The sequence below is a fragment of the Anguilla rostrata genome, chromosome 2 (genome assembly GCF_018555375.3).
Source record: "Anguilla rostrata isolate EN2019 chromosome 2, ASM1855537v3, whole genome shotgun sequence".
NCBI lineage: Eukaryota > Metazoa > Chordata > Actinopteri > Anguilliformes > Anguillidae > Anguilla > Anguilla rostrata.
The window spans coordinates 38,789,087-38,814,468 of record NC_057934.1 but is presented as its reverse complement, the minus strand read 5'-3'; the positions used below and the strand labels follow the sequence as shown (position 1 = coordinate 38,814,468).

The 25,382-nt window shown below is 39.4% G+C and overlaps 3 protein-coding genes and 1 long non-coding RNA gene across 9 annotated transcripts; 2 read left to right on the top strand and 2 right to left on the bottom strand.

The window, feature by feature from the left end:
- Positions 1–2,485: 2,485 nt before the first annotated feature.
- LOC135249250 (uncharacterized) lies at positions 2,486–4,814 on the top strand. Its single transcript, XR_010328617.1, has 2 exons — positions 2,486–3,136; positions 3,663–4,814. It is a non-coding gene; the product is annotated as an uncharacterized LOC135249250 (long non-coding RNA).
- On the bottom strand, positions 4,529–9,793 carry LOC135249213 (putative nuclease HARBI1). The gene is made up of 4 exons (XM_064324607.1): positions 9,376–9,793; positions 8,351–8,625; positions 7,403–7,643; positions 4,529–5,853 (listed from the first exon to the last, which is right to left on the bottom strand). Exons 2-4 carry the CDS (start codon positions 8,621–8,623, stop codon positions 5,147–5,149), a joined length of 1,221 nt encoding a protein of 406 aa, XP_064180677.1. The 5' UTR covers positions 8,624–8,625; positions 9,376–9,793; the 3' UTR covers positions 4,529–5,146.
- A 2,485-nt stretch (positions 9,794–12,278) lies between these two features.
- LOC135249244 (elongin-B-like) lies at positions 12,279–17,303 on the bottom strand. 3 transcript variants are annotated; one of them, XM_064324677.1, is made up of 4 exons: positions 17,167–17,303; positions 15,276–15,410; positions 14,743–14,851; positions 12,279–13,617 (listed from the first exon to the last, which is right to left on the bottom strand). In XM_064324677.1, the coding sequence occupies exons 1-4, from the start codon at positions 17,167–17,169 to the stop codon at positions 13,505–13,507; spliced, it is 360 nt and encodes a 119-aa protein (XP_064180747.1). In that variant the 5' UTR covers positions 17,170–17,303; the 3' UTR covers positions 12,279–13,504. The 3 variants fall into 3 exon arrangements, with proteins under 3 accessions (XP_064180747.1, XP_064180746.1, XP_064180748.1); XM_064324676.1 differs by lacking the exon at positions 17,167–17,303 and adding an exon at positions 17,070–17,137; XM_064324678.1 differs by lacking the exon at positions 17,167–17,303 and adding an exon at positions 16,936–16,956.
- On the top strand, positions 17,263–24,888 carry pkmyt1 (protein kinase, membrane associated tyrosine/threonine 1). 4 transcript variants are annotated; one of them, XM_064324572.1, is made up of 8 exons: positions 17,263–17,370; positions 18,908–19,561; positions 19,725–19,962; positions 22,219–22,507; positions 22,758–22,864; positions 23,003–23,175; positions 23,286–23,515; positions 24,131–24,888. In XM_064324572.1, exons 2-8 carry the CDS (start codon positions 19,184–19,186, stop codon positions 24,528–24,530), a joined length of 1,815 nt encoding a protein of 604 aa, XP_064180642.1. In that variant the 5' UTR covers positions 17,263–17,370; positions 18,908–19,183; the 3' UTR covers positions 24,531–24,888. The 4 variants fall into 4 exon arrangements, with proteins under 4 accessions (XP_064180642.1, XP_064180641.1, XP_064180640.1 ...); XM_064324571.1 differs by lacking the exon at positions 17,263–17,370 and adding an exon at positions 17,411–17,689; XM_064324570.1 differs by lacking the exon at positions 17,263–17,370 and adding an exon at positions 17,411–17,842.
- The last annotated feature ends 494 nt before the right edge of the window (positions 24,889–25,382 follow it).

Sequence of the window (25,382 nt, the reverse complement as noted above, 5' to 3'; positions counted from 1 at the left end):
GTTTGGGTCTTATGTCCCCTTGCACTCTTTCAAGTGTCCCTTATACAGCGTCTTCTTTAGTCAAATACCAATAATTTGTTTCTTTAGCATAATGGTTATGTTGTCTCACTATGTCAAGACAAGAGCTGTCAAATCTGATCTGAATAGGGCTGTGTGGGTATTGACATTTTTCTCATTACCCCTCTTCATATGAGGTAGCTCGTTGACTAAGCATTTCATTTGTTGTTGGTTGTTACTCACTAGCTAGACATTAGACAGCTGACTAACATCTTTCAGACCTAGATTACTGCAAAAATGATTTTTATTCAGAATGGACAGTGAACATGAAATACGACATTAAATCTGGTCAACATTTACAGAACACAACTGTCTGTGAAAAATAGGTGACACGCCCACAAGCGGCCGATTGTGGGACGCAGGAGCGGCGCCTGGCGGCGGCGCCGCGTACAGTGTGGCTTCACCGTAAATGCTTCAGTGCTGGGTGTGTCATTACCCACCAACCTGTGTCTGTAGTGTTTTAACTCTGAAAAGGTCCCGTTTTTATACATAGCCAACCAGCGTTACGCTGATGACCAGCGGCGTCAGACGTATCCAGCATTATAGCATCGATCTCTGCACCAGCAGCGACCTAATTTCATAAAGGTTATTTCCTAAAGACTACTCCCTTCTCCTAGGAATGTGCTTTCTGTGCACCGTCGCTCTCCTCAATTCCACCGAAGACGCGCAGCTTTGGTGGTTTGTTGGAAACGCACGCACAAAAATCTGTTATATTTCACGCAGTTGTTGTGTAGCTATTCTATTCAGTTTATTTAAAGTCTCAGTTTCAGAGAAAACTCTAAAATATGTCGGTGGCGTTATCTCCGCGGACTTCTAATCCTATCGTTTCTAGAACTACAGCGTCCACAATTATTCATCCATACCCTATCAATTTCATCACAATTGCAGTGAATGAATTTCGTGTGATTGTATGTGAAAAATTAGTTTCGATAGCACTTTATCGAGTAATTATTTTCAAAGCACCGCGTCATTAAATTGCGTGCAGACAGCGACACGTTCGCACCTGGGTGAAAACACCTGTTGTTTTCTATTGTCTTCCGGGGCGGTTTTGTGACGAAAATATCACAGACTGCCAGTATTTCTTTAGTCAGTGGATTCTTTTATTTTATTTTAAAAACGCAGTCATTTAAAGCCTAAAGCCTAAAGTCGGAGAAGGAGGAGGATATAGCATTTACGACGTAATTTAATTATAAAGGAAACTTTCACTCGCTGTCTCTGCAGGTGTATGTGTGTTACTGAGAAACATGGTGCTGACTTCTGTGCAAATCGCATCAAAGAGATGGGAATCTTTATCTGAATCCCAATAATATTGGTCAAATTCGAGAGGAGAACGCATTATCAAGGAGAAACATTCAGGGAGAACGCATTATCCAAGCGTTGCCAAATATGGTATTTGTATTTGGCGCCATCCCTAGTACTACTTAGTACGTACTACTTAGTATGTTCTGCATAGCAAGGAACTACCTAGGCTAGCACATACCACATAGAACACACTACTTAGTACATACTGCCCAGTGTATACTACACAGTACATACTACTTAGAACATACCACCTAGTGTATACTATATAGCACATACTACATAGTTCATACTACTTAGTACATATTACATAGTACGTACTGCCTAGTGTATTCTACACAGCATGTACTACTTAATACATTCTACCTAGTACATACTACATAGCACAGATTTAGATGAGCACTGCTGCTTCACATCAAAGATGCACCTAGGCAGTGATAATAAAACAGACTTACACAACGGGTACGTTAACATAAACAAGTAAATTTCAGTTGGGCTTAACACTGCTTTTTTCAAAAACTGTTCAACCTGGAAAGCGGCTGAGGACACTGAGAGAGCAATTACAAATATATTATTTTCTAAAGTATGCATATGTCAGGCTTATATTCTTTAAAATGTGCATCAAGCTACTGCTGGCATTATCAACAGATGTGCTGTCTACTACGCCGAATGATTGGCAGAAATTAGTGTAACCACTTTCTCTCTGAGAACCATTAAGGGTCCGGCAGAATGGTGTATATAGTTTACTCTTGAACTTTTTGTCCTCTACTGGATTACAATGTGAGGGTGTAGTTTAGAGTTTATGTTGTGGCAGGGTGCAAATTTCTGTGTCCTGTAGGTGGCAGTAATACGCTTTGCAGTGTTCGACATTCCATTAGAATCCGCAAAGACTTTCCTTTCTTTTTCTCATCCACTGGACTGTATAAAATTGTTCTCATCACTGAATAGTTCATTGGTTCACAGTGGTTCTCACAGAGCGTACAGAGGAACTGGAGATGGTAGGAGAGGCCAGGTGGCGCAGCCTAGGAAGTAACGGGAAACAGCCTCTACTGCGCATGCTGAGGGCAAAAGAGCTTCAATGTAGAAAACCAAGCTTATTTAACTAGCAAAGAAAACCTAATCGGTAATTTTTTTTGTGATTATATATTTCATTATGAGTAGTAGGTTGTGAAATAATAGTTGTTTTGGTCGAAAAGTCTTGGGGAAATATTTATTAAAATGTAGGCTAAATATTTTATTACATGTTATTACTATATGTTTTTCATATGAAACGTAATGATCGTTAATTGAGTTTCAGAATACCATCGGGAAAGCTTTATTTTGCATTCAAACGTCTGATATTCCCCATTAATTTTAAAGGGAGATCTAATGTTTTGCCCTCAGCACAGTTCAGGCTTACTTCCGGTACTTCACAAGCTTAGGTTCGCTAGCAGAAGGCGTGCTCGCCTGTCTTCTGTAGGAGCCGCAGTAGTTTCATACGTCCTGCCACATGCATATCGACTTGAAACACTACATTACCCAGTATCTATGTACTTTATACTCCTTCCGCACAACACCCAGATAGCTCAGCGCAACGAGTTGGTTGTTATAATCATCGTTTTAGTTGATGCAGGAAAAAATTCAACGGTGCACAATATTTTAAATATTTAATTCCTGCGTAAACGGCCAGGGTCGACTTTCGGTGATCTCGAGTGAGTTAACCCTCGAATGATGGCAACGGAAAGTGAAAACGACATTGAGATTCCACCGGCGGGTACTCAAATTGAGAAGTCGAAAAAAGGTAACGTTATCTAGCTAGCTAGCTCTAGTTGAGTCAGCTGCAGCATGTTTGTTACCTTCTCTGTGCTTACCACAAGAAAGCTACGAGTTGAAACTACAAGTGAATTTGAATATTCCAAATCCGCATCATTTTGTTCCTCTCCACATCTTATTGTAATCCGTGTTTATTTGCGTAAGCGTTATCGATAGTTAAAAAAATGTCTTTCGTTAGCACAAAACAGCTTCCCTCGTTTGCTGCATGATTTAACGTTAGATCAAAACCAGCATATGCTCAAATAATTTGCAACATTGTTAAGAAGGAAGGTTTATGGTCAGAGGTTGTGAAGTACCTTTAAACTTGATCTGAACTCTACATGTGTTCATATTGCTTAACTGGCTACTTGTCTACAGGGCGTTTAATTTAATTATGTTCGATTTGCATGCTGCTCGAGTACAAATACAAGTTTTTTATTTATTTATTTATTTATTTTAAACGTGCTCGTTTCTTTTTTCTCACACCCTTTCTTTCCCCCTCCAACATCCTTCAGAATTCGTCTGGACTCAACAGGCAACATGGCTACTGGTCCGCACTCGTTTGTCCATGGACTCCGACTTCAATCGGCCAGTGTGCAAGATGAAGAAACTCTGGGCGAGGGTGGCTGAGAAGGTGACAGCTAAACTGAAGGAATCTGGAGAAGATGTTTCTGTGAGATCCCATGAGTGTGACAGCAAATGGAGGAATATGTTGTCAACCTACAGGAAAAATGCAGAGAAAGCCAAAAGACTTGGTGCTCATATCGTTCATTGGGAGTTTTTTCATGAGATGCACGATGTGCTGGGGAAAAGCAGTGACGAGTTGGATGGACAACGGAAGGATACATTAAATGGGAGTAAATTGGCCACTCTTATAGCGAGTAAAAAGTATACCCCAATCCTTCCTACTCCACCTGTGCCTCCTACCCCCCTCTCCTCTCGCCCTCCCCAAGATGTATTGCAGTTATACTTAGAGCTCCAAGAGAGAAAGATGGACTTGTGGATGCAACAGAAAGCTTTGGAGGAGAGAAAGATAGAAGCTATTAATAACCTGGCCCGAGCAATCTCCAGTTTAGCTGAGGACCGTAACACCCAGTCACCAAACAGTGGGTAGGCTGGCATGCAGGGTGGTGCAGCGTTCCCTGATAAAAACACCAGTAACAGTCCTGTGAACATTCTGGTGTGTTTTACTAACTGACAGATGTACAGTATTAACAACAGATTTAAAGAAACAGATCTGCAGTCCTGAGGTTGTGCAAATGCAAGTGTTGTTTGCGGGCAAAATTACTACAGTCTCATGGAGAAAAAAGAAGAAATGCGACAAAATACAGTTGGTAGTTTCTTGGGTATGCAGAGATTTAAAGTTAACGTTTCCACTAAGACTTTACTTTTTAGAGCAACCATTGCTTTTACATTTATGCTACAAAGCTTGTTTTTATTTTACATAGAATTTTTAGTTGTAATAAGTTTTTTCCACGATTCCAGCTCAATCAATTTTCACAATTCCAGCTCAGTGAGAGGTATTCTAGACATTAACTGATGCCATTGCGATGTGACTGGAGTTGTCTTTATTTTCCAAAATTTGATCGTTGATGCATTTCTCATTTATTAGATCTTATGCCGAGAAAAAAAATGTTAACCACATTAAAAGCCATCTTACAGAAAAATTTGACTTCAAGGTTCCAAGAAATCTGTGCAGGGTACTTTCAAGAGTGTAATTATTCTGAATACAAAACCAATTTTTAAAGAAATTGTTTATTGAGACTGAGGTATAGAATGTAACCCAAACAAACAGAAACTGTCTTTTGTTTTAAATAAATTACAAAAAGAAAAAGCAGTAGGTTAAACGACCAGCTTATCACAATGGAAAGAATGCTTGAAGTGTCAGTAATTCAGACTAATTCACTTTATTCAAGTAAATCGATTTCTCCATCACTGCAGCCCCTCCAGTAGATGTGCTGAAACTCAGGATCTCACTCCATTCTCTCTGATCCACACGTTATAACTGCTCAGCATATTCACTTTTTTTCATTTGTATATACAGTAAATCTGCAATGGCCTCTCTCTTCCTTACCCCGTCCTCTTCTATTTCTCCCTCTGCCTCTTTTTGCATTTCCCTCTTAGCTTTTGCAGGAAATCGGTCTCCTCCTTCCAAGAACATGTTATGTAGTATACAGGCTGTCAGCACAACAGCCTTTGCCCTATCAAAATTTACCATGTCCAGATACTTTAGCCTTTGGAACCTACTTTTGAGTTCAGCAGTAGCCTGGTCAAACACATCCAAATGAGCTTCTAGGGACTGATTGTAAAATTTTTCCCTTAGGCAACCAGCTGTTGGATATGGTGTCAGTATTTGGCCAGAGAGAGGGTAACCCAGCCTGGCTATTAAGTAAGAATCCCGGGGCAACATTTCAGGTTGCTGTTTGAGTCTCTCCTTCAGGCTGCTGGCTTTGTCACTATCTGAACCCTTGCTGATCCGACAATGCATGAACTTGCCTTGGCTGTCACATACAAGCTCCAGGTTCAGCCAGGAGTCCAGATGGGTTTCTTTTTCCAAAACTCTTTCTTCTTCTCCCTCTATTTCTTGTTTCCCAACGGGGCCCCGGAGAGGTATGCGAGTGCTCCCCAAGATGCCAAAAACCCTGGGGAGATCCTTTTCTCCTAGTAAGCCAGAAAATGGTTGCAGGTTCTGCTCTGCCTCTTGACCTGAAATATAGGAAAAACGGGTAAGAATACGGGGGTATTGTCTCAAAATAAATCCATACAGAGGACTGTACAGGGACTACAGCTAGCAAACAAACTACTTAAAGTAATAATCTCGAAGATTTTAATTTAAATAAATGTCTGTTAAGTCACTATCTATCGCCGAATGAGGTAACACAATGGTGATTGTGCCCTTGCATTTTCAGTATTACCAAGTATTATGAACTGGGTGTCTGTGGGGACATTCCCGGGAATAAATCACGAGCAGCGCAGAGTTAGTCACATGTTTTCCATAACCCATCAGTGGTTGGTCCGCCAGAGAGGGTAGGCGGAGCTAACGCAACAGGCTCACTCTTCAACTCACTTGTGTGTGAACGGCATACTGTTTTTTTTCCGGTGTCAGAGATGTAATGTAGCTACCTAACATTACCATAAACATTGCCATCAAGTTTATCAATATATTACAATGATAGGAATAAGTTAGCCTAATGTTAAACAATGAATGAGTATGTACATAACGTTACTTTTATAACAACCATTTTTTATTCAGTAAATAGTAAGTGTTATAGTTACCGTCTCAGAAGACATCATTCCCTTTTCGCTTTCATGTGTACTGGTGACCTCAAATTGTTATGGAGGCGTGGCCCAGGTGCCAACTGACTGACGTCACACAGGCGACACTGTTTGGATCTCTGGGAAGTGAGGTCCAAAAACACACCTGCAATTACCGCTTATCGCCTTATGCCTCCAATGACAATGAAACGGAGATCTTCGAGATTGTTACTTTAAATAAGAAGTTGTGTTGCAAGTCTTTACGGGCAGCCATGTTGACCATAAGTTACATCTTTTTTCGTCAGCCCCTCTTCAATTCTAATGGGATAGTACAAATAAGATGATATAGTTTCACTTTGGTTCTAGGTTTGAAGGCTTCATTCATTGATCAAAGAGATTGCAGCCATTACAGCAATCTTTACAACCAACAGGCACTACATAACACAATCCTGAAGTGTATACATGCTATGATTGGTTGGAGTAATGTGGGCTTTACCAAGGATGTCTTACAATCTAATTGGCTGGAATTGAGTCAGTGGGAAAAAAAACCTACTTGCGGATTTTTTCCCAAATCGTGCGGGCAAGGATGTCTGAAAAATCCACACATAAATGCAAATAACAAGTGATGCACAAATGTGAACCAGCTGTATATATTTGTGGATCGGCTACATTTATTTGTGAATCCGCTGCATTATTTGTGAATCAGCTGCATTTACTTGTGGATCAGCTGCATTTATTTGTGAATCCGCTGCATTTATTTGTGGATCAGCTGCATTTATTTGTGAATTCGCTGCATTATTTGTGAATCAGCTGCATTTATTTGTGGATCAGCTGCATTTCTTCGTGCATTAGCAACATTCATTTATGTATTTATTTTTGAAACAATAATACCCCTATGTGAGAACTATGTATCTGCAAATGGCTACCAGTCTTTTGTTTTTTGTCTGACTTTCTTTTATTACACAAAATGAGAATGTTTATCGATGTACTCTGCATTTACCAGTTAGCCATCTGATGTGTTGGTTTTCCAGTGCGTTCACACGGTCACAAAACGAGAAGAAAATGCGATGAATATTCCCTTTTTCCACACGGAAGCGAGCAGATACCGATCGATAGCTGAGACGGCTGGAGAGGAGAGCTAGGGAGAGTAGGACAGTGTGGTTGAGGGAAAGGCGGGGCCGGCCTGGTCGTCGACTTCTATTGTAACCGCAGTCTGAGTTCTGGAGAAGGTCTTTGATGTACTTAAAATAGAGAAGAGGAGTTGGGCTGAAAAACATGCTACAGTGTCATATTGCTTCTAAACAGGCGGCAATCACAGTAAATGCTAAGCAAATTATTAGGAGCCAATAGGACCAACAGGCTGGCATTTGCATTATGCAGAGGGACTCGGAAAATACATTGGGAAAGGTTTTCCCCCCCAACTACACCAACTACAAATAGACAGGAATGATAACATGGTTCCCATAATTGTTGAAAGTCCTGCTATTTGGAAAAAATAATTAATCAAGACATTATTATAGAGATACTTTAAAACATGTTTTAAAAATTTCCCACATAAACTTTACAAGCTTAATGTACACGTTAAATATAAAGTTTGAAGTCACAAGAATCCACATTTCCTCAAAACAATTGGTGTTTTGGTGGGCTGGGTTGATGGCTGATCATGGGACAGAATTCATTTTAAGGAAAATTAATTTATAAAAAAGGCAATTTTTACATATCTCATAGACTACAATACTCATGATAAAGCCTACTGTACACACATAAGTCCTTGAATTTGGTATGATTAAATTGGCAATATAGATAAATGTAGGGCCCAAGTTAAGATGACACTCACAGTAACAACCAGTTGTATATACCACTTGGATTGTTTCTGAAATACAGATGTCTTTTTTTTTTTTACATCTTCCAAAACCCACTGGACTCAAGAACACTAAAAAGCCCATACCTGAATTGAGTCATTCTCATTCAAATTGTCAGCTCCCAGCTTTGACTGTTGAGGCATCTCAGAATATTCTGGTGGTGTAGAAACTGGAAGCTGCTGTGGACAAGTTGGCCCAACCAAGGTTCTTGCTTTTTCAATCAGTTCGGTCTCAAGAATGTCCTCCACTGCCTGGTCCAGGCGCCACTCAAGCTCCCTATGAGATAGTGGCTCCCAGTCTGACTGTAGGAGCTCGAGCACAGCCCGGCCCGCTGACAGCACACGTGCACTGTTGTACATCCCTAGGAGGCAGAGGAGGACAAGGCAGGTTTAGATTATAACCAGTTGAAATAATTTACCCATTTTTCTTTTCTTTTTTTCCCTGTATGCCTTTGAACCTATGCTCCCGCTATTCTGTTAGCTTATCCATGTTTCTAGTCAGTTTACTCTATAGTTTCCTCAACGTTACGACAATGCTGCTACCCTAGGAGCACTTTCGACAATTCCGTTCCGTTCCGAAGGGCTGTCCTAAAATTTCGTTTTTACCGTGAAGAACATGACCCGCAAGCGTAGACATGTGTTACCACGGCGGGACAATTGAATTATAACCATTATAACCATGCAACCCCGAACAAAAATACTAATAATAAATAAAATAACTTATGCTACATGCCATGCTTAGGTAGCTATAGGCCCACTAGTCTGACTCCTGCAACTTTGGGACTAAATTGGCCCACCTTTTAGTTAATAAAACTCAAAAGTAACTTAAACATCCAGTGAACACAGTGATTTACAAGCTATTTTACTATCATGTTCTCTACTTTACTTGATGAACGTTTTTACCAAGTTACTGATACCAGTCATGCAGCAGAGCTTTAAAAAAATATTAACTTGTCATTGCAAGTATGTATGATAAAGAACACTTGAATATCTTAGTTACATCAACCTTGAATTAGATAAGCAGTGTTGTGCATATATGCAATACTAATTCAACTTTACGACTACCCAGGAAGCTAGCTATGATCCCGTCATCTAGACGCATCGGTACTCACCGTGTCCCAGTAAACGTGATATGGAAACACCCCAGTCGGTTATATAGAAAAATATATAACGCAGGGAACTGGAAGATTTTCGTCGGTTGGTAGGGTTTGATAATTTGCCCGGTCTTGGAAGTTTAGCAGCTTCGCACGGTCACTCAGCTTGCTTCCTGTCGCAAAAATGCGCACGCATCTTCCTACGTCATTACTGTTTACAAACTTTGAAGAGGGTGGAAGCACACTTCCGATTTCCGGTTTCTTCTTGAGCTTGGGTGATTCCTAAGTTCTTATACAGTTCAGTGGGTGATCCTACAAACACATTGATGCCTCCTGCTAAATAACGGGTTTCCCAACCCTAGGGCCTGTATCACCAAGCGGATTACTGAGGTAGATGGAACTGTCGAACCATAAGTCAAACCCAGAATCCTCCTAAATCTGGAACATGGACTGAAGCAAAAAGTGATGCCCTGGGTTCTATTCAGTGAAGTTATCCTGCTAACTCAGTAACACTGCTTTGTGATACAGGCTCCTGGTCATGGAGAATGCCTGTTTTCTATACAATCTTAATTGCAATTCCTGAAGTGTAAAGATCACCTATCGCAGAAAAGAAAATGCTTAACAAAAGAACTGTGCCTTGGAAAACAAATTATATTTGTGGACTGAAAAGAGTTTGCAGAAGGGCAGAACACAAATGGAGAAAAAGTAATGTAACTATACAGCTGGATATTTTTAGTGAACATCTCACTACGTATAACAGAGCTGTCCACTTGTGAGACAAATGCATTATTCAAAGCTTATCACTGACAATGTGCATAACCCTAGGATGCTGTTTTCAACCATTGATCACCTTCAGGCCAAAGCTTGGGTCCCACCAGCCAGGCCTCAGCCTCAAATGTGATGAATTGCTTCACAATGATCAGGGAAAATCAACTCAGTAAGATTGCTTCACAGCTGAAGCCAACCACTTGTTCTCTTGACCCTATCCCCTCTAGGTTTTACAACTTTGACTGTCCATTGAATATAAATCTGTCCTCAAAATTGGGCTTTTCCCCTAAAGCTTTTAAGACCGCAATTGTAAAGTATTAGAAAAAGTGGTTTTTAAGCAAATTAACAATTACCTTAATGAAAACATCCTAGAAAATTTACAATCAAGTTTTAGAGTGTACCACAGCACAATGACAGCACTGGTTAAGGTTGTCCCTAAATGACCTAAGACTGTATTGATTCTAATAATGTGTTTGTTTTAATTTTTTTAGATCTTAGCATCGCATTCGACACTATAGAACATGACATTTTAATTGATAGGCTTGAAAATTGGATTGGTTTCTCTAGCAATGTTTTAAACAGGTTTTATACATATATTACTGGTAGAAAGTTCACTGTAAAATTAGATGAGAACTTTTTAGCATGTTAGTATAGACTGTGACATCTCACAAGGTAGCATCTTGGGACCCCTCCTGCTCTCTCTGTACGTGCTGCCTCTCAGAGATATTATTCGCAGGCATGGGGTGAACATTCATTCCTATGCTGACGACACTCAGCTTTATTTGTCTGTGAAGCAAAGTGCCATCTCTATTTAAACAAACTGCCTCACTCATAAAAATGATTGGATGAACAGTAATTCAAAAGTAAAAGTTTCTACTTTGCACTTTGTCTTCACAGACAAAACAGAGGAACGGAATCTGGGTGCTATTTTTGACTGATCTAAATTTTTATTTGCATATCAACAAGGTCACAAAGTCTGCCTTCTCCATCTCAGAAATATAGCCAAGGTGAGACCTTTCTTAATGCAGCAAGATGCAGAGAGGCTGGTACATAATTTTATTTTTAGCCAACTAGACTGCTTTAACTGGCTTACCCAAAAAACAAGTTAACTGACTTTGACTGGTACAAAATGCTGCCGCCAGAGTTTTAACCAAATCAAAGAAACAAGATCATATAACCCCTGTACTACAAACCCTGCACTGGCTCCCTGTGTATTTTAGCATAGATTCTAAGATTCTCTTATTGGTTTTTAAATCATTTAATAGCAGTGCACCTCTGTATTTAGCAGATATGCTTTTAAGGTATGTGCCCAGCAGATATCACAGGTCCTCCGGTACCAGCCTCCTAACTGTACCAAGGGTTGGGGTTAAGAGAAGTGAAGGGACATTCCATTTCTGCAGCCCTAGCCATTGGAACAAACTGTTGGAGGGTCCACAGGATTCTGCATCTGTGGACATTTTTTAAAAGAATCTTCTTCCCTTTCAGCATTGCTTTTACTTAGTGCATTCGTATACTTTTTTTTGTTATTTTAATCTTAAATTATTAATTTTTTTATCTGACCTTTATTAATCACAGTTTTTATGCTCCTTCCTTTTTCCTTTCATTGTACTTTTATCTCCTTTTGGAGTGCTAAATAGTTTTAAGTTTGTGTTCAGCATATTGTTGTGCAAATTTGTATGAAATATGCTGCATAAATAAAGCCTGATTTGATTTGATAAAGAGCTGTTTATTGTTTTCGATTCAAATTATAATGTCCAATGAGGGAGGGTTTATGCTCATAATTCCACATTATGTTAGAATTAGATATAGAATTGATATTCCATATTACTTTATGGTCTTAGTCAGATAAGGACCTTTTGAAAGACAGTAAATTTTATATTCCTTAATTGTTGGATGTACAGCTGAAATGAGTGAACTTCTAAACTCTAAAAATGTGGAAAACTGGTCAATGTTAACCATTTAGTAACAAGCCAAACTGGTACGGAGTTGAAATCTGTTTCAGCACACATTTATGGAGCTTAATGCTCTCTTTTTTTTAATGTTTAACCTTCATTCATTCAAAGATGCTGGAATGACAATCAGCATACACTTCAGCATACACAGGGGTTGTCCACTCAATTCTAGCCAAGCCACAACAAAACACCCAAAGGGACTGAAAAAGAAAAAGCAGTCTTTATTCAGCTCACAAAGTTACAGATTTTGTTGCGGGACTGTGGTGTCAAACTCAAGTCCTGTCACAAGACACAGAATACATGGGAGAAAAGCAAAAGCAATCTCCAGACTGCCTGTTTGTGCCAGTCAGTGTTAAATGTGATACAAAGAACTGATAATTACCCAATTCGTACTGTATATCATCAGTTCTCCATCTGGACCAGGAGTTCCACCTAGTTTCTAAACATATTTTTTTTAAATGTCACACAAGTTTTACTGACATTGTGTCTTTGGTTTGAGCACAAAAAAATTCTGAATCAATTTTGAACATGTTTTTAGTTGACAACAATTTAAGGACTAAAACATTTTAAAAGCTTCAGTTACATAAAGACCATGCCAATTCTCTGAATAAGGACAGTGAACTTGGAACAAAATAATACACCCATGGGAACTCCAAAGACCAGGTTGAAGAACTAATGTGTAAGACAATAGAAGACAGCAGGAAACCAAACTTTAAGAAAAATCTGTAAAATGTCAGAGCTTTACATTGAAATGGTTATCTTCTTTGAAACGTTTTTTGCAACTGCTTGTGTGTGAAACTGTCCCCGATCCAGTTTTGTGAATATTTCTAAGTTTCATGCACATTTTCTCTAGGTAGGCTAACACACACAACACGCCCCTCCCCCAGTAATTTCTCCCGTAAAATCATTATAATCCTTACTAATAATAAGCATAATCATAATTATTGTAACACAATATAACTGCAATCCTCCCCAAAATACCAAACACACAAAAACACATTACATATTTAGTCACCCTACCCAAAAAACTAGACGTATCAGTTTAAATGTTACTGTAAATTGTTTAACCTATTCCTTGTTTCTCCTGTATAACTGATAGCAGTAGGCCAGTTTTCATGTCAATTTCTGCAAATCTAAACATGCATTTAAATGTGTGCTGAGGTGGACTGGGAAAAGGTATTAATAGAATGCATGTTTGCTTATTATTCTGGGGTAATAAGGGATTGATAGTTTAGCCAAGTGAAAGATACAGCTTATCACTCCCATCTTCCACAATTTTCAATAACCTCTTATAACTTTGCCATGTACATCCCTTCCCATCCTCCTGTTTCTTCATTTTTTTCCTGCAGACTTTGTTCTTCCTCACCCCCATCCGTCTCCCCCACCCCCACCCCCACCCCCACCCATGCCTCCTCACTTTTCTTTCCTCACTGGACGGCCTGCTCGTTAGCAGTGCTGCCAGAGTCCTGGGGCTTCATTACATCTGGGAGCTCAGGGGGGCTGGAGAATGGTTCTACCCGCAGTTGCTCAAACACCTCATCTGACAGAGGCAGGGAAAAAGGGAGAAACTCAGAGGGAGAAATCATTTCAATATGACTGATGAACTAACTTCCTCCAATAAACTGGTAAAAGGCACAATAGTTAAAGACATACATGAAGCAGGTCACATGGGAACAGTATGCTCTACTACCATTTTGAGAAACAAGCAGTGAGAAGACACACCGTCTAAATGCTTCATCACAGTGCTGATGCCCAGAGGATGATGTTACATTATTTTAAAAAAAGAAAGAAAAAAAAGAAATTCTACTGCTTCTGGACTGGCAGTCATATCAACCTCTTGTAGAAAGAGCATTATTTTGCATGGCTTATGAAGTGCTGAGGTTCACTACTGCATCCAGTATGATTACAGGAAAAAACATGTAAAGAAAGCATGGTGGCCATGACTGTTATTGCCCTCAAAAAACATTCCATAATTGTTGTTAAGGTTTAATGCCCAGCTCTAGTATCCAGGGGATAATCTGTGCTGGAACAATCCCGAAGAACCCACAGGCATCTTCAGTAAAAAAATTAAAATGTACTTGAATTTGACTGCCAGTGTCACAAATTAAAAATTCAGCCAACTTTTCCTCATGCTCCAGTCTATTTATTTCTCTAACCAATTTAATCACTCAACTAAGCACAAAAAAGAATGAAAAAGAAATAATGTTATTATACGTAATGATCAATGATATATCAGTGTTAAATCAGGTGTTTGATACTTAAAAACAGAACAGCAGCAGTGACATTGTGCATTAGGCTAGAAAAGTGGATTTTCCCATGTTTACAGCCAAGCCCACTTATCATTTTCTAGCTGAATACACAGATATGGATCATTCTAATTGTGTTCATTGAACAGATACAGATAGGGACATTTTTACACATCCCTAATACATACACAAACAATATGAATGAATTGTACATTAAAAGATATTTTCTTTAATAAATAGACTAGGAAAAAAAAAGAAAACTGATAACAAATAATAACCTCACATTATTTGTTGTTATCAGGAGTATATCAGGGATATGTACAAGCAGTATAATAGAAATTACAAGAATGATCCTGTCATACATATCTACTGTCTGCACAAAGATTAAATTTACTAAACAGATAAATAGCTAAACTCACCATTGATGCGAAAAGCTAGGCCAACAGTGGCCGGGGCCTGAGGTCTTGCTGTCTGATTAGTGAACCCACAGTCTCCAAGAGTCTTACTGTCCTCTAACAACTGATCATCCTGAAAATAAGATGTTTAAAGCACATACCAATCAATTAATGACTTCTGTCACAGAACATTTTATTGGACATATTTCTATCCCCATATTTTTATTTTAGTCCACATTTTTATAGAACCACATATTTTTATGTTTTCTTTTTTGCCCAATATGGAATGCCAAACTACCCAAGTAAGTCACATTACTGCAGCCTCCTTGGCCAGTTTGAGAAGGCACATACTGCATCCTCTAAAATGCATTCCACGAGCCACTGCTTCTTTTCCTTCAGCACCCCACCAGTTTAGAAGTACAGTCAATACAGAACAGGCCTGCGCAACACATTCAGCTGGTACAGGCAGACCACAGTATCAGGTCATGTACAAAGCCAAGTCGCACCCTCTCCTTCCCCTATAGTCTTCACAATATCAGACTGATACCTGCATATACCTTGAAGAGTCTCTGCTCCTCTGGTGCCCTTTTCAGGATCCCTTCCACAATGCGCTTCAGCTCATAAACAGTGGTGGACTCCTTGGCATCAGTGAAGATGGTTGTTTTGTGGCGCCGAATCATGAGAAACACATCCTAAGTGTGAAGAATGCATGTACAGTTAAAGCAATGCAAACTGACCATACAGGGCTGAACTTCAATGGTGGAAGAACAAAGTACCAACATATTATCTCGGTAGCCCCGACACTTTTCTGAAAATGCATTATTTTACTTAAATTAGAATTGTGTCACTTGTCTAATGAATCTTCTGTTGAAATTTGGTTAGGAATGTGAGGCTGTTAGTAGCTAACCAAAAGCCAATGCTGCCAAGATTAAATGTTTTCTTAATGAAAGAATGAATGAATGAAATGAAAACATATATATTTTAAAGGATATATGTAGACGATACATAGGTCTTACCCGAAGATAACTTTAAATTACATTCTACTAGCAATTACATGGACAGCCATTCCACTAACCAGCCAATAATACAGTTTTATTTTATTTTATTTTATTATCCTTCATTTAACCAGGAAGGTCCCATTGAGATACAATATCTCTTCTGCCAGTGAGTCCTGGTCAAGATGGCAGCAGGAAAATAAAAGTTTCATATCAAAAACATACCAAAGAAAATAAAAAAATAAAAAATAAAAATATATAATAATAAAAAAACAGACATACAAGGATCAGGAGCTAAAAGGCACTTGTTGCTAAAAGCAATAACATTGTTCAGTAAAAACAGATTTTATACATATTTTTATACATGTTTATACAGTACCCATAATACCAGAAGGCACAGATATTGCCAGTGAAATAATCCGAAGATGTTTAGCTACCAGTGACTTCCACGCCACATGAAATATGTTGACTGCCGCAAAAACGGCAAAAACTCATAACAGCACTGCGTCTAGAACTGCGGCCTTGGTTATTCAGCTAACGTCACTCAGCTATGCCACTACGTGTTACAGTGATCCATCTGACAACCATGTCGACGACTATACCTTCGTTTCCAGATGCAGTTAAAATTAAATTTATCAATATTTAGTTCACTAGCCAACCATCATGTATCGCGTTATAAATTTGCACCTGCAGCCAAAATTGGCTAAATTATCTTGACGGTTCACAACTACCGTTATCTGGCTACAGTAACGTTATTTTCGATTATCGTGTTCCTTTTGCAGTACTTAACGAAACTTTTAGTCTGTCCCCTGCTACCTAGACTAGACTATTACGCGCGACCGAAACACGTTGAGGAACTACAACTTGGTAACACGCTGGATTCGCTAACCTAACGTGGAATCGTAGCTACCTGTCGTAGCTACCTACCTCACCAGCAAGCGAATGCCTAAAAAATAAACAGTAGGTAAATTTAACAGAAAAACCTAGTTACTCGGATGTTTAGCCAGCTGTTAATATCCTCTTCCGTCTCAGTCTTACATTTATCTCTAGCTACTTGCTAGCAAATGTTTTGTGGGTGCTGAAATTACACACCAAGTCTAGTAACAAAATGTAGTCATTTAGCTAATAATATATGGCATCTCTTTTTAATAAAAGTAGCAAGCTCTCTGTATGTCGTGCATCACTAATCAGTCTGCAGCACGGATGCACAATAACGACACACCATAACAAACAGCTTCCTTTGGTTAAGATCCTAAGCAAGCTTGTAGCTAAGAAAACAAAGGGGTCCATTCGAAACGTTCCTTGTCATTACACCCTGTCGATTTGTTAATATATTTTCATATTAAAAACTCTTCCTCTCATATCGAACTGATAACGACATCTGACAAATGAAGTCAAACAAAGAAACACATATTGATCTGGCGTTGCCTGTTTCTGTTCATTACCCACTCACCATTTTCTCGGTCGGTTGCGATAACTCCGCCGCTATCCCACACTACACAGCGATTCTCAAAACAATTCTTTCCCCTCCCCCAACAACCATAGATACAAGTAGCTAGATCAAAGTGGTCCTGGCAGCGCAACTACAGGTTATTTTGCCATTTGTGTCCACAGAAATATAACGTTTTTAATATTTCGCAAATACGTGACTTGTAAGGTATTTATATATAAATATAAATATACAGACTTTTTAGCCATTAAAGCAATACTATGTGTAACTCGTTCGAATTACAACACAAAATTCTCGTTTAATTGCTCATTTAACCTGTATCATTTTATTGAATAAATCTAATTTCCTGTTAATAGTGCTCAAAATGTGAGGCGGAAGCCAAAAAGACCAGGAAGATGAGATCAAATCAGCTGTCGAAAAAAGTGCTGAAATTCTCGTTTAATGTTTCGTTCACCCAGCAGAACCAAAACTTATTTTGCGCTCTTCAGTTGCATACTTTTAAAGTGCCATTTATTGTGAGGGAGAGGTAAGGAAAACATTATAATTATATGGGCGTGGTCTAATGTAATATTCCAAAACAGAGGGTAATGCTTGCGTTGTAACCGGGGAAATGTTCGTTTTTTGGCGCGAGGCTGGAAAGCTTTGAATAAGGTTACTGCAGGAGAGAAGCGCGGGGAAGGTGTGTATGGAAGGAAGGTATATATAATATATCAAGCATGACGTTAACTGGTGCATTTTCGATCGAAATTTGAACGCAGATTCGCGGGAAAGAAATACCTCACCTAAGAAGTAAGTTTAAAATGTTTAAGTCACTTCTGAACTATTTTTATTGTTTTAAATGCAGTCTATCTAGTAATGTTTACCTACGTGTATCTTTTTTATTCCGAGCCAATTAGCAGTTTTATCTGTATTTTCGTATTATCAAGTGACGTACTTATTTGACTGCCTGCTACATAGCATACGGACATACGATAGCTATAACGCTGGTCGAATGCTGCTGCCGGTGCTGTCATTTTCAAACTAGGTCGTTGACAGCTAGCTAGATTTTCTGCAATATTATAGGTAATTAATTTGGTTAAATTGAGCTAAACTATGTAGATGGCCAATTTGTCTAAAAAACTGTATAGCAAGCGAGTCCTTGTGTTAACGTTAGTGAGGGGAGTGATTTGTAGCCTAACGTTACTGGTATGAATATTTTCTAGCTACCTTATCCGGCGAAGTAACCTGTTTAGTATTGCTAGTAACTTATAACTATGGATAAACAGTTTTAATATGCAACTGTCGATACATAACATGCATGTCGTTGGAATTCTACTAGTTAACATGAGTCAGAGACCAAGACGGCTAGGACAGTAGATTACTTCTTGGTAGTTAACGTGCTGCGAAGAGGTTTTTATTTTATTGTTTGTATTTTTTGTAACGTAAAGCACTTTGACGACCGTTGCACAATTACCACTGTACCTTAAGCTGTGTGCTGCCGTTTGCCAAAACGAGAGAAGTTGTAAGAAAACGTAAATCTTATGTATCGGCAGCAAAGTTGATAGGCAGAACGCTAAGTAACCTAACTTAATAGTAGCCTTCCTTCGTTGACAGTATTTAATTAATGTAATGGTTATATAATAAGATTAAACCTGTTGTCATTTAAATTACACAGATTTATAATTTTAGGTTGAATGAGTATATGTTTTCAGTTGTTATACTGTACATCATCCAACTGGTTAATGCGTGCTTCTCTGTTTCACAGGCTTTTTCTATGCAACAGCATGTGATTGGGAAAAAAGGTGGACTGGGGTTTCTGTGCCTTCATCTGTTAAATAAGCCCAAACACACCAAGATTCACATCTACTTTCATCATCTGTCTCCCACTCTTGTCTCCTGTTTTTATTACTATTTTTTCCATGAACTATATATCTCTATTTAATAGTTGTTTTACTATTCTTCTCTTTCTCCTCTCCCTCACCCATCTCCATTTCCAGCCTGATTATACTTTTTTGTGCTTCATCTACACCACCTTCTGGCTATGTCGTTGTCCCAGGATGCTAAACATGCCACCACACCTCTTCCTCTTCCAGCACATTTTGCTCAAGCCCAGCAACCTTTCTCCATCAAAAAAAGACGCCTTCCTTTCTCCTCACACTCCACTTCTTCCTCGTCTCTTTCTCCTCCTCCACTGCTCTCACAGTCTCTACCCCCCCGCCCTCCATCTAAGGGCTGCCCCCCTCTCAGTCGAGTCTTTCCCCATCAGTCTCCATCCCCCTGGACACCCCTCTCCTGTTCCTTTACCCAGCCTCCCCCTCCTCCATCACTTTATGATCCTTGCAAATCCCAGTCCTTCTTCAGCCAGTGTTTCATCAACCTTGGCTTGCTGGGGAGGGGCTCCTTTGGTGAAGTGTATAAGGTAAGTAGCATGGCAAATGAACAGGACTGTATTGCTCAGGTGATGTACATTACTCCCTCTGAGGGACAGATGGCACAATAAAATCCCAGAGCTATTTCCTTAGATTTTCCTTGTTAAATTTTTCCTTCATGTATCGGATTTCTCGTCGTTCTTGTCATCGTAGGTCCTCAGTCTCCAGGATGGACAGCATTATGCAATCAAGCGCTCAGTCCAGCGTTTCCGAGGTGATAGAGACCGGCAGAGAAGTGTCAGGGAGGCCAGGAACCATGAGCGCTTATGTCCCCATCCTCACATCCTGGGTTTCAAGGCTGCCTGGGAGGAGAGAGGTCATCTTTACATCCAAACGGAGCTATGCTGTACAAGCCTATTGATCCACACTGAAGCCCAGCCACATAACCCAGGCAAGTTACAGATATCTGTAGTGACAAGTTATAATAACAACAATTATAATGATAATATTTGCATGGGCACTAATGAGCTGGGTACCACTGCAATGTTGAAAATGGTGAAAAAATATATGGGCGGACCTTGTTCGTCCTCGTGGAAAATACTTCACTATAATGGTGTTGAAACAATTGACATGTCATTCCACTATCAAACATTGACAGCTGTGATTGTTCAAATATTAGACCATGTTATATGGTAGTGGTTCCCAACCTGGGGCTTGGGATAACTTTAGAGGGGTTCCTAAGATGTTTTTGGCAAAAATGTGAAGCATGAGATAATCCTATGTACCCATTTTTGTGAAAAATGTGAAGGTGGCAGCCACTTTGGCATAACTTTGTGGAGCACTGATTGGTCACGATAAGGATGAATATAATGAATTTCAGACTGGTGTGCCTTTCAAACTTAAATTCACTAACAGTAATTGAAATTTATGGACAAAATAAAAAAAAATTAATATTAAATAGAATTTTTCCAGCATACTTCCCAAGTTTCCCATCCCATGTCACATGCAATGGATAGGGTTGGGGCAAATTTGTTTTCTCCCAAAAAAGTATCTAATAGCTCTATCATTAACCGGTTCAAATCCCATGTGAACTTTATAACCCGAAACTCCTGCAGAATAGTCCAATACTGGGCATACACAGGCTTGATCGAGTTTGGTGTAGAAACCCATAGCTCCTAGAACTTGTTTAGCCTCCCCCTATAAGCCTGCCAGCAGATTCACAGAGCACTATAGTGCCTTTAACAAAGTTTGTGTTAATCTGAAACCAAGATATTTATTATAACTTTTATAGTTCTTATAAGTGTTTAAGAATTTATCCTGAAAACTGAACTGAAACTTGCTTATGGACTGTAATAGAATTCTATAAATCATTATTTTCAATTTCTTATCATTTATAAAGAGTCGCCACTTTTTACACCAGTTACTTACAACAGAAAGCATCTATTGTAGATGTTCTTCAGTCTCTGGCAGTCAAACAATATCGTCCACATTGCTGTTTGATAGAATTCACAAGGTCATTGTGAACTGCAAATAGTGTAGGAAGCTGCTTAACCCCCAGTATTGTGGGAAACCAATTGGTAATAAAATGATTTTTCCTAACTTAAGCCTCTGGAGCTCTGTTAAGTGACTGTAGAGCTTGATAAAAAACTTGCCATTTACGCCAATTCCAATTAGTTTATGCAACAAAAAAATTGGCTACTCATTGTTAGCTGTCACAGTATAGTTGCAGTGTGTGCACTGTTTAGGAATGGGGTACATTAGAATTATGGAATTGGAAAATTCTTTGTAATCGTTCATTTATTTTACCCATTTGAGCTAGCTGAAAATACTGTATATATTGTAAAACCAAATTTGTGAGTCTACATTTGTGGTATTTTTTCCACTCTTGCATGGGTGTCCAACTCCAGTCCTGGAGAGCTGCAGTGTTTGTGGGTTTTTGTGCTTTCCTTTCAGTCAGCAGCCAAGAAAGGCCTTGAGAACGCAATGTGTGGACAGTTTAAAAGATGAAATACAGCAGACACTGTGGCCCTTCAGGACTGGATTCTGACACCTGTGTGTTAAGGCAAACCAAGCAGTTTTAATGAAACGATCTACCCCCAAACTAAAATAACAAGAATCTAGTTTTGTTTACCCCTCCCATTTAGCTTCATCAGCACTGAACAAACAGCATCCTACCCATGCATTTCTATAGCAGATTTAATAATATGCCTTGCATAAGATTTCTTTCTTTGATATTGACTGTTAAATTATTTTTTAAACAATAAAAGCATGAATACATGCCTTAATAGCAATAGTTTTCTCCATGGAACATTTTTTTTTTTTTTTTTAAATGTTTAAACTTTGTTCTGGGAAATATGCACTTGTGTTGCTTCCAGCAATATTGAATAGGGGTCACTAGGTTTGTTAATAGATTATTGATTATTTGCCATTAAGAATTTGATCGATCAAAGTGAATAATTCGGGGTCTCAACAGAATCAATGGCCATTTGCTATTTCCACGATTTTTGTGGTTTTTGGTGCTTTCTGTGATTTTTCGGTAGTTTTGGATGATGGAATAGCCTTGACGTAACCTATGGCATTATTATAGGTGTTATAACCATAACATAACCACCATGTTATAGGGGACCTGCAGTGTAAACGTAGCCTTAGACCCGCCATGCCGTGACTGCATCTATCGCATTACTGTCACTGCCTTTCTAACCCACAGAGGAGTCGGTGGCGTGGGCCTACCTGAGCGACCTGCTGTCCGCCTTGCAGCACCTCCACTCCCGGGGCTTTGTCCACCTGGACCTCAAGCCTGCCAACGTCTTCCTGACTCGGTCGGGCCGTCTGAAGCTGGGGGACTTTGGGCTGCTGCTGGAGCTCACGGGGGACAGGAGAGGGCAGCCGGGGGGGAAAGAAAGGGAAGATAGAGAGGAAGGACAGGAAGGAGATCCAAGATATATGGCCCCAGAACTGCTGAGAGGAGAATACACTCCTGCTGCAGATGTTTTCAGGTAAGCAAGGAATCAAGCCAGATGGAAACCAGTGTATTAATTTTACTGTAGGTTAATTGTCAGTGTCTGTGCAACTTGTGTCTGCGTATTGAGTGATAAGGGATTTTCTTAATTTGCATGTAAATGATTTTCTGAAATGATTAAGAAAGTAGTGTTGTTCAGTCAGTGAACGTGCTTATTATGTCTATATGAACTACAGTTGTAACCAGTTGTCTATTGTAAATGTCTTGGTATCTACTTTCTATTTTAGTCTAGGTGTGTCTATTCTGGAGCTGGCCTGTAATATGGAGGTGCCGAAAGGGGGAGATGGTTGGCAGCAGCTCAGACAGGGAAGCCTGCCCTCTGAGTTTGTGAATGGTAATGAGGCTTGTGTGTTTGTGCCCACCTTTTATTTCTCCACACGTTGTTTTATGCATCTGCTCTTTTAGCAGTCATGCAGTCGAAAATGGTCTGATTATATATTGCCCAACACATTTGCGTCTTTGTCCGTGTCAGGTCTGTCCGGTGACCTTCAGTCAGTGTTGAGGATGATGTTGTCTCCTGATCCCTCTAAGAGGGCCACAGTCCCTCAGCTTCTTGCTCTCCCAGTGGTGAGGAGACAGAGGTGGAGACGGCAGGTTTCTCTGCTACTGACCGAGTCCCTGCTATTCCTGTTCTCCCTCTGTCAGGTAAAATCACCCGACCTTTTATTAAATCTTTATGAAATCAGCATCTAATGATGATGTATTGCTGTCCTGGCAACATTGTCGTAGATATTAACTAAGTATTCTCTGCTCAGACGGTGTTGTCAACAGCAAGGGGGCTCCTGGCTTCTGTCCGCCTCCCATTCCTCACTGCCCGGGCACCTTCCGTGCCTTGCACCCCTCCCAGAGATAGCTGGGAAAAAGATGGGGACTGCAGCACCCCTCCTTTTAGCTTCTCATACAATGACACAGAGAGCCTAGCGGAAGATGTGGTGTTTTTTCCAGAAGAAATGGGACCAGATTACTCTCCCACCCTCCCTCATAGGTAAGGCACTGAATGATGGCTTTGTTTCTGTCTTGCTGTGTTTCTCGTGTGTGTTTCTTGCTAAGTGCAGAAGCATCTAGATTATGTATGTACATATATTCTCTAATAGCCCATGTCTCCACAGCATAATATGAATCCACTGTGTTGCAATGTTTTTTTGTGTGTTTTTTTTTTTTTCAAATGTCTTTTTCTGTGGGATAAAGATTAGTGTTAATAGTATATGTGTATAACTGGTTAGATAGTTGTTTCTTATGAGAGTGTTTGTACAGTAATGGGTTGCATATCCGGTAGGGCTGTTCATGTAAGTTTTTTTTTGAATTGACTATGGTTGTTACAGTACTAAGGGAGAAACCCCCTAACTGATAATTCCTTAGAACTTCAATACTTCCAAAATTCAAATGGATTATGATAACCTAATCCAGTAACAATTTCAGTTTGTCATTTTGTGTATTTATTATTTGCATGTAACAGTAATCTCTACCAACTTTGTCAAGGCATTGAAATGGTGCTTTACTTCCTTTATTAGGTTGTACACATAAATTGAAGCCATCCTTGATAAAACCTCTTCTGTTTAGCCTGACTAATAATATTACTTGTTTTTCTCATTCTCATCAGATCGAAATCTCCGATATTTGTGAGTGGCACTTCCACCCCTCATCCAAAAACTCATACTGACTCTCACCACAGTCCATGTCCCACTCACACTCCCACACATAGCTACACACATAGCCATAGTCTCACACACACTCCCACTAGCACACACACAAGTAGATTGAAACATGATCAAGTAGCCACTTCTGATCAAAGGCTAGTAGACACAGGAATTAAAGCACATACTTTGACACCCTCTAGTGCACATAATTCTGCCAAAACAGAGAATCAGCAGCCGACAGCCACTCAGACTCATAGTCCGGTCCTAAACTGGATCAGACCTGAGCCTTGCTTGCGACCCACGTTTGAGCCCAAGAACCTCCTCGGCCTGTTTGATGAGACCGCACTGGAAGGACAGTCCTGAGGGCAGGACCATATACACACCGTCCATGCTGAGGAACCACTGCACTTAAAGAATGAGAAGACATTTGGAATGGGATACTATACCTATTGTTTAATGCATTTTTGGTGGTATATTCATTTTGTGTTTCTAACTTAACTTCTTTGAGTAAACTACTGTTTTACTCTGCTTCAGAACACTTTCGGTACAAGGAGAGTATGTGCTTCAAATTGAGCGCTCACATTTGGTCTTAGGCACTTGTCATGTTCTACCATGCTAATGAAGAACAGTGAAAGGGGATGTTCACTGCTGTTGAGAAATTACTGTATTCCATGTGTTGTATTCTATGACTGCCTGTGAAATAAAATGAATCGTTTAAGCATCTGTGCCTCTTATTCTAAAAGCCTTTAAACATTGATATTACGGTTGTCTGCTGTTAACACAAAACTGAAATACAATTTCTGATATTCCAGAAGTACCTTCCAGATTTAATAAATGGGGAATATTATTACTAACATTCATTTTCATGTTTTCATTCATACCACCATAGAAATTTTATTTTGTATTACAAACAAATGAGGAATTCAACTGAAGGAATTGGATTTTAGCTGGAATTAATGCTTAAGGTATTAAACTGAAAGCTCATTTACATCCTCTTTGTGGTCTGAACGCATTGACTTGTCTTCACATCACCTTTATACTAGGAACAAATTAGCGGGTGGTGGGTGGCATTTTTTTATAGCACTAAAATACACGTGGAAATTAGAAACATTTGGTTTACAAAATGTGCGGTATATGCAAATCGGCTATTCACGAATATGTATTTTTACAAATAAATGCAGTCGTTTTAAAAATAACTATTTACAACACATAAGT